Genomic DNA, 8,833 nt, shown 5'->3' on the forward strand with positions numbered 1-8,833 from the left:
ATCTCTCTCCCAAGGGCCGGGAATCAATGTAATGCAAAGGGACCAGAATGATGGTGTATTGGTCGCCTCCCCCATGTCAGGCACTGTTCAGGGCTTCTTATAAATGTACCTCACTATAGAGTACATGCAGTAGATGTCTTTCACCACCACAACCACCATACAACCCCCACCCATCCCTACCCAGAAGAGTCTAATTCTTTAGGTCTCACTTAAAGTGTCACTTCATTAGTGAAGCTTTCCCTGACCACTCAGCTTTGGTTAGATATCCCTGTCCTAGGTTTATTGTTCCCTGTGATTTCCCTTCGTTGCACTGACCACAGATATAATTAAATAATTATCTGTACAATTAATGTTTTCATGCCTGCTCAGCTGAAATCTCCATGAGGGCAGGTATCATATAAGTCTTGCTTTTCATTGTATTCCTAGAGCCTATCACAGTGCTGACAAAATAATAGCAATTCGACAAGTATTTCTTGAATGAACATAAGCATAGGTACATGAATGCATGGATGAATAGCAAAGCTAGATACAAACCTAGAACTCTCTGGCTCTTGGAGACCAGTCTGAAACTTCAGAAGTGCCCTACTATGCACTTGCACACAAGGACCTCACTGCCATAACCATCCCGAGATACCGCAGTGCTGTTAATAGGGCTTTGAGTTCTTTCTCCAGCAGTGGGAGTGACAGTAGCATTGCTCTGGCCACTTGTCCCCAAAGAGGTCTGTAAAATAGTTGGAGATCACGGATTCAGCCTGAGGCTGTTGGCAGTGATTGGAGGTGGCTGGGAGGAGACACTGAATTGAACCAAACCAAATGTCCTTGTGGGCATTTAGCCTCACTTTCTAACATGCTTTGCCAAGGGGCTGCAAAAAAAAAACAAAAAATAAAAACAAAAACGAAAAACAAAAACAAACAACAACAAAAAGCACAATGTTCTGTGGGGGATCTGGGTCAGTAAGAGTGACTGGATAAAAAGGAAGGAGAAAAACCTTCTCCTTGACAACTTTTAGGGAAGTAGAAATAAAACCCCAATATGGAACCTGCTGAAAATAGACTGCATGGGCTGTCAGGCTGAATGCAAATCCAGTGCTAATCACATGGAAATTAATTACAAGTTCTTTGTCCATATGCCTTCCTGTGACCCTTGGGGGGAAATCCTGCTGCAGGTGTCCCCCCTTCACCACTGAGGAGGCTTTGATGTTGCTTTCTTTGAATTCAATTCTTGCCACGGCAATAAGAAAAGCTAAAGCTAAAAATGCTAACAATAGAAATTTGATTTTTATTTCCAGACAAAAAGCCTTGGCATCCACAGGAGGAAGAAGTGTTCAGGCAGCATGTGACTGGTTGGTATAAAATAAATAAATTTAGAAAATAGCATATTATTAACTCTAAGTGTATGTGAGTGAGCAGGGATGTGCAGCCTTTCAGTAATGGATTCTTGGAGGAAGGGGAGCAGAGAGAGATGAGTCAAAAGATCTTGTGACAAGCCCATTTATCAAGCCAATTGCCTCCTCTGCCCTGGCCCCAGGGCGTGCATCTCTTTAACCCAGTTAAAGAAATTTAAAGTATTTCCAAGATAGAGTCCCTATCATAGTATCTGCCCTCCCTTCAGGCACTTAAAGATACTCTTTAAGTGCGTGGATGGTGGGCAAACCAATTTAGTAAAAACCTACTTATGTTTCGGGATATCATCACCCAGGGTAGAGCCTACAAGTCAACCCTTCTGAAGCTTCCCTTGTCTTTTGGGGTACAGGGTTTAATCATAGACTGAACTGAAGGAACAGGCAAGGGTTGGAACTGTCCTGGTGGATTAGGAAAGGATTTGGAGTTTATTTAAGAATGCTTCCTGGATAGTGGCTTTAGTTTTGGTTTTTTTTGGGGGGGGGTTGTTTGTTGTTGTTGTTTTGGTTTGCTTGTTTTTATTTTTTAGGGAGTTGTAGGCTGCAATATGACAGGCAGAAAAGAAGTTAGTGTATCTGAGAGTTGGTTATATAGTGTGAGCTTCGAGGGGTAGATTTTTAAAGCGCAAAAGGGAAAACCTTTCTCCTTGTGGTGCCTGAGTGTGGAGCATCATAGGGTGGGTCTGTCTCTTCAAGTTCTTCTTTCCCTTCCATTATTCTCAAGTGAGGCCTGACTGGCTCTTTTCTCCCTTTCAGGTTATTCTCCCATGTGGGCGACCCCTTCCTGGATGACCCCCTGCCCCGGGAGTACGTGCTCTACCTCCGTCCCACTGGCCCCTTAGCACAGAAGCTCTCTGACTTTTGGCAACAGTCGAAGCAGATCTGCGGGAAGAATAAGGCACACAACATCTTCCCCCACATCACCCTCTGTCAATTCTTTATGGTGAGCTACAATCCCCCATCCCCTGACCTGGGGAGCCTGGTGCCCTGTATCTCCAACCAGCGCCCTGTGAGCAGGAGCCAAAGTCTAAAAGCCTGTCAGGAATTAGGCAGAAATAGTCATGGGCTCCTAGAGTTGGATAGGCCTTCAAGGAGTCAGTGAGGCTCATGGCTACTCACCCAGAACCTCTTTTTAATATCTGCCAAGGCCCAGACACATGCCAGGTTTGGTGTGGCATCATGATGACTGTGTGCTCCTCAGAACCCTAGCGACAAGCCTGACCCACTGAGTGATACATTGGTCTGGCAGGCACAGCAGGAAGAGTTGCAGGAATAGTCACTAACTTCGCTTCACCTTTATATATTATCTGCCTTTCTACTCTTACAACAGGAAGGAGTAGGTATTAGAGAGCTGGGAATAAGAAATGTAATCTATAGACAGGGAAAGTGACTTCAGCCACATGGATGCTGTCCACAGATTTTTGTCTCTCTGGATCTTTCTAGAGATGACAGATACCTTTCACCTGCCATAATTCCTAGTCCAGAATCCCAGCTATCACAAAGTTCATTTAATAACTAAATTAAATCCCCCTCACTATATGTAATATATTACTCTACTTTAGCTCTCTGTATAGATGGATAAGAATTGATTTATCCACATATATTCAAGACAAGACAGAATGCTAGCACTTTAAGACAATATTTTATTTTAATATTTTAGGTTTTTTCCCCTAGAGATATATATTTCTCTCTCTATATCTCTCTCTCTTTGTAAAAAGATGTTCCTAACACCTTCTCTTGTACCATTCACTTTGAAAATTAAAATGATTATTATTTCCTCTTAGTCATCCTAGGATCTTTCTCAAAAGCTTTCAGAGTTTAGAGACACTCATTCTTTCTTCCAGTTCTCTAAAGAGGGTAGGAGGATGATGTCACAGTTTTCTGAGCTTCATTCTTCCCAGCCACATGGGGGTGGAAGTAGAGTCAACTTTTGATCATCTAAGAGGAATAGAAAAGGCACAGGTGATGTAAAACAGTAGAAAATACACAAGAATTCATCCTACTCTCCTGGTACATTCCTCCATTCTTTCTTTCTGCTGGACCAGACTTCCTGCATTCTGGCTAGGATAGAAGGGGCACATCAGAGCTGAGAGGGAGGGAAGATGTCAACCATACCCCAGTTTAATTTACCAGTTGGATAATCTGTTTCCAGATAATTGGGAGTCTGCAGCTCTTCTTCTTCCTCACAGACAGAAGTGATGGCTTAGTAATTGCATCATCAGTCTCCAGCTCTGGGCAGAGGATGCCAAATGTTAAGTAGTAGCAGACATCTATCTCCCCTTGTCTCTGAATGTAGCCTCTTGCTTTCCCCTTCCAGTGTGAGGACAGCAAGGTGGATGCTCTAGGGGAAGCCCTGCAGACCACTGTCAGTCGCTGGAAATGTAAATTCTCAGCTCCCCTGCCCCTGGAGCTCTATACCTCCTCCAACTTTATCGGCCTCTTCGTAAAGGAAGACAGCGCAGAGGTCCTCAAGAAGTTTGCTGCCGACTTTGCTGCAGAGGCTGCATCTAAAACTGGTGAGCCAACACAGCTTCCAGGCCAGCCCTGGGTCCTGTTAACCAAAAAGTTGGGAAGAAAGGGAATAGGAAATTATTGTTGAAAGAGTGGGATGGAGTCAGGAGGTGGAGGGTCCTACAGAAATTGGCAGAACATGAAAATACAGCCATTTCCCTCCAGCAGCACCCCACACCTCTTTCCTCCCTCTCAGAAATATTGAACTACTGTCCTGCTAACTTTCCAGAGAGAATATCCAGTGACTACTCCCTAACACAATGGCTGTTCCAAGTCGAAAGTATACAAACGATTGTTCCTCATTCAACTATAAATGTATCCAATAGTAGCACCACCATCTCCTCTCACTTCCGAATTAAAGAATCTTTCTTCCTCCCAAACTCCCTCTCAAGTAAGCATCTATCTAGGTCTCACAGTTCACTCCTTGAGGACCTAGAGCTTTGCTCAGAGGGTAGCATAGCACAGAGAGTGAAACAGAACCACTAAGTATCAAATAATAATAAAATCCACTGAGCCAAACTCCCTCCAACTTACTAAAACCATTTAGACAGGCCCCTAAGCCTCAGAAGTCATCCAAAAATGTCATCCCTTCAAGATGTCTCCTGCTCTTTTTATGGCATCTCTTAGTTCAAGCAACTGAAATTTCCCATCAAAGGAATTAGCTTAAAGGGATGCTCAGGATGTGTGTTGATTTAGAGACAGTGGTAGAGGCATGGAAAGAGGAAAAGAGGGAGAAGTGGGTAAAGTTTCTCCTGTCTGACTAGAGGTGCAGGCAAGCTCACGTAGCTCAACATGAACTTTATCTGCAGGAAGAAAGACTAACAATGAGGTGAGGGGAGTCTCTGTTGGATTCCTGAAGAACACAATCACAATCAGCAGGTATATATTGGATACCTGCTATGTGTTTATCCATGAGGAATGCGACAAAAAGTAAGAAGTGGTTCCTCCTGGCCAGAGGCACGGTGGGGAAACCTGATTCAAGCACCATGTGCTAAGAGAGCTCTGAGAAGAGAGAGGCCATCATGAGATGAAGTGGTTCCACCTTCACAGAAGAAAGGACACTCACACTGGGATAATGTTGATCCCAGTGGAGGAAGGGCCCTGCAGGAGGGTGGGCCGCATGAGCACAGGTAGAAAGGAACAGAGGGTGCAGAGGACAGTATGGAGGCCACCCTGACCAGAGTAGAGGGTGCAGAGGACAGTATGGAGGCCAGCCTGCCCAGAGCAGATGGTGTGAGCTGCACAACTCAATCTGAGTGATGGGGTGCAAAGCTGGAGGAGACCTGAGCTTGCCAACCCCACACTGCAGGGAGAGTCAGAGGCCAGAGAGGGAAAGACTTGAATGGAGCCACACATTTTGCCCCTTGGTCTCCTGACTTTTGGCCTATACCTCACCTGCCTTTGTTCCTTGCTGCTGTTTTTATGCCCAACTTGGGACATTTTGCTCTGAGTTTTTTACCAGAAAAGCCCCAAATAAGGCTTGGAACTCTAGGGAGCATGTAATGAGGGCCCAGCATCACTGAACAGGGTCACAGTAAGATCTCTACTCTCAGGGGAACTCTAGGCTTTTAAGACATCTCCTCTACTTCGGGACTGGGGCCTCCTTACACCTCCTCCCCAAGAACTCCCTTTTCCCCAGGGACTAGTGTCTGCTTTATGACTTGGTGGAACCTGTCATTTCAGAGGAGCTTAATACTTTAGAAAAAGGGCATAATAGAGAGACAAACGATTTCCTCTTCCCATCCCTCAAACTCAGGGAAATGGCCCTTTCTTATCCCACAGCAGCTATTGTCAAAACCACTAAAACGCCCACAAGAACCAAAACTAATGTCCCACAAAAGCCAAACCCTTCACAAGTGAGTAAAGCAGGTCTTGGCCAGGACTGCAGCTGATTCTTAAAGAGCAAAATGAGTGAGAGGTAATCAGGCCCTTTCTTGCTTTCCTTGTAGGAAGGGGGAGAGTCAGTTCCTCTCCAGGAATCTGCTACCACTCTCTTAAGAACATGTCTGGCTGGCTTCTCAGCCCTTGTGCAGCCCCCTGGTGGTGATTTAGAGAACTGGGTAGCCCCACTATATGTAAATGGCCCAGTTCCTTGCAACCTAAAAGCATGCCTTCATGTCTTTGCCCTAGAACTTGTGCCTAGAAATTCTAGAGTTTTTGGCATTACCAGATTTCTTTAGAAGTAGATTTAGTGTCATCCTTCATCCAAGGTCCTTTAAGAAGATTCGTTCATGTGTATTCTTTTATTTAACAAACACAGAAACCCTATCACGTGCTGAGTACTAGGGACACAGCGTGAACAAGACACAAACAAGACAAGACAAGAACAAGACAGAAATTGTACTCAAAACCAAAAGATCCAACTTTTATTTCTATCTCTGTGTGATTTGAGCAAGACCCTTAATTTCTCAAAGTCCCAAAATTCCGCCTAGTTGCATCTTCTTCAGTGCCTAACTTAGACAGTAGATGAAATGTTCCTCCACTTAAAGACATACAAAAGAGAAGTAAAAGCCATTCCCTTGAGAAGGTAGGTTGGGTGGTTTTGTTTTATTTTCTAGGGTGTCTTAGAATAACAGTCTGTATTCTTAGCTGAGTTAATTTTGCCCCCCAAAGGACATTTGTCAGTGGCTGGAGTCATTTTTGGTTGTCACAACTTGGGGTTGCTACAGGCATCCAGTGGAAGAGGCCAGAGATGCAGCTAAAGACCCCACAATGTGCAAAACAGCCCCACAACAAAGAATTATTTGACCCAAATGCTGTCGAGAAACCATGTTTAAAATTATTTTATTTTCTTTCATTTCCTCATCAGCGCCACCCGGAAGCTAAGAGACTTTATTTAAAAACAAAGGCAGTATAGCTCTGGGACTCACACGATTATAAAATTAGCTCTTTGTTTCTATATAAGTTAGTTCATCACTTTAGGCCTCAGTTTTTTCATCTGAATAGTGGGGCTGGTGATAATGGAGTTGGGAGGAGGAGCAAACCAAAACGATTCCTTCTCAGCTAATCCATAGCACTTACAGATATGTGGCTCCTTACCTTTCAAATTGAAGGTCGATTCAGGATTTATTATCTACCACCATACCCCCTACCCCGCTCCCACACCTTCCCTGCACACCTTTATTCTGCTGCTGTGAAGGAGAGAAACAGCTTTGTCTGACCGCAGGACTCCCTCCTTTGTTATTTGGGAAGCAGAATTCTATGTTCTTCCTTAAATTTCCACCATTGCTATGATTACCACTTTGTAATAACAGACTGTTTCCTTCCTTTTTCCAGAAGTACATGTGGAACCTCATAAGAAGCAGCTGCATGTGACCCTGGCTTACCACTTCCAAGCTAGCCATCTACCAACCCTAGAGAAACTAGCTCAGAGTATTGATGTCAAACTAGGGTGTGACTGGGTGGCTACCATATTCTCTCGGGATATCCGATTTGCTAACCATGAGGTAATGGCTCACTGTGGCTCCTGGCGCTACCAGCAGTGCAGGGGTGCAATCAGAACCAGGAGCGCTTTTGCTGCTCGGTGTCGCAGGGTGATGGGTACCAAATGAAGGCAATGAAACGAGCACCAGACAAGGAGTCATCTGGCCCAGGCTTTTGTCTAGGTTCTGCCAGACTCACTAGGAAGCTTTGAGCTTGCATCCCTCCTCTCTGGGTGCCAAGTAGCTCGTCTGTGTAATATTCTCATTGTTCTGTCTTCCCTGCCAACCTTATTGGAATGATATAGATATTGAATGGGAGAATAGATATGGGAGAAAAGTATGTTGGAAAAATTTTAAATATTATATTAATTCACAGCGTTAATAGATAAAACACATCATCCTGATCTTAGGTGAAGAGAAGAACACATATATACAAAAAAAATCTGTGAACATACAATCAACAGCTACTTGCTGACTATTTATGACATGCAAAGTACCATGGAACATAGGAGAATTTTAAATTATGATCCTATCTTCAAGGAGCTTTGAATCCAGTGAAGGAGAAAGAATAGACACACATGAAATTAAAGCACAGACCAAACATGGTGAGAATTTGTGTGTGTCACATGGGAGACATCAGTGGAAAATTTGAATCCCAACGCAGGTGGAAAGTTGGCATGATTCTGGCATCCTTGTTTTGAGGGAATCCATAGTACATTCCAGGAGAAGCATGTGCTATCTCTGAAAAATAATATAGTCCTTTTTCATTTCCAAAGGAGAAGCTGAGACAAAGTGATTAAGTGGCTGGTCCAAAGCTAAATAGCAATTCAGGACCACAGCTGAACCCAGAATCCAAGGATTCTGACCAGTAAGGATAGGAAATCCATCCAAAAAATCTTTCCATAGTTTAATGAAAAATTTGTTATCCAATTAACTACATTTATTTAACAACATTTGTATTTGTTTATCAGGTTCTGAACAGCAAAAGAACTGATTTTTTCTAGTTTAACATCTCTTTTAGATATTTTTTCAATGTGAAAAAAGTTAAAACCTCAGGGTCTATCAGGTAACCTCATCACTGATTTGGAAGTGTTGGGAAGAACTAACCTATGAACCCCAGGTCCAGGCCTAATGATCTGGCCTGTGAGTGTCAGGGACATGCAGCTTTCTCTGACTCTGCTGATGGGAATGTCATGTCCTTTTTCTGAGTCATTTGATGCAAGTTTCTGTGAAAACACAAGCAGAATGGGTTGATCTTACTTAAGAATTCTGATATTTCCTAGAATTGCTTAGGATGAGTCCTAAATATAACTGGAAAGGTGTGGCTGATTGGACTCCTTCCAAGGGCAAAGAAAAAGAAGTTAAGGGTTGTATGCAGCTGGACTCTGAAAAGTCACCTTTCTAAGAGAAGGAAGGTGAATTCAATGGAATTTTACAAGAAATATCTTCCAATCAACACTGCCCTCCAGTTAACTTAAAGGGTAATTGCTTTCCTGCCTG

General features: G+C 43.5%; 1 protein-coding gene across 1 annotated transcript in view; it reads left to right on the top strand.

Annotated features, from left to right (window-relative positions):
• Positions 1–8,833, top strand: part of UBASH3B (ubiquitin associated and SH3 domain containing B) — a 134,041-nt gene that overhangs the window by 99,807 nt on the left and 25,401 nt on the right. The window contains exons 2-5 of the mRNA XM_015599451.2: positions 1,290–1,343; positions 2,157–2,343; positions 3,718–3,916; positions 7,188–7,357. Coding sequence (XP_015454937.1) covers positions 1,290–1,343; positions 2,157–2,343; positions 3,718–3,916; positions 7,188–7,357 — 610 coding nt within the window. The remainder of the gene's footprint in view (positions 1–1,289; positions 1,344–2,156; positions 2,344–3,717; positions 3,917–7,187; positions 7,358–8,833) is intronic.

The sequence above is a fragment of the Pteropus alecto genome, unplaced genomic scaffold (genome assembly GCF_000325575.1).
Source record: "Pteropus alecto unplaced genomic scaffold, ASM32557v1 scaffold479, whole genome shotgun sequence".
Taxonomy (NCBI): Eukaryota; Metazoa; Chordata; class Mammalia; order Chiroptera; family Pteropodidae; genus Pteropus; species Pteropus alecto.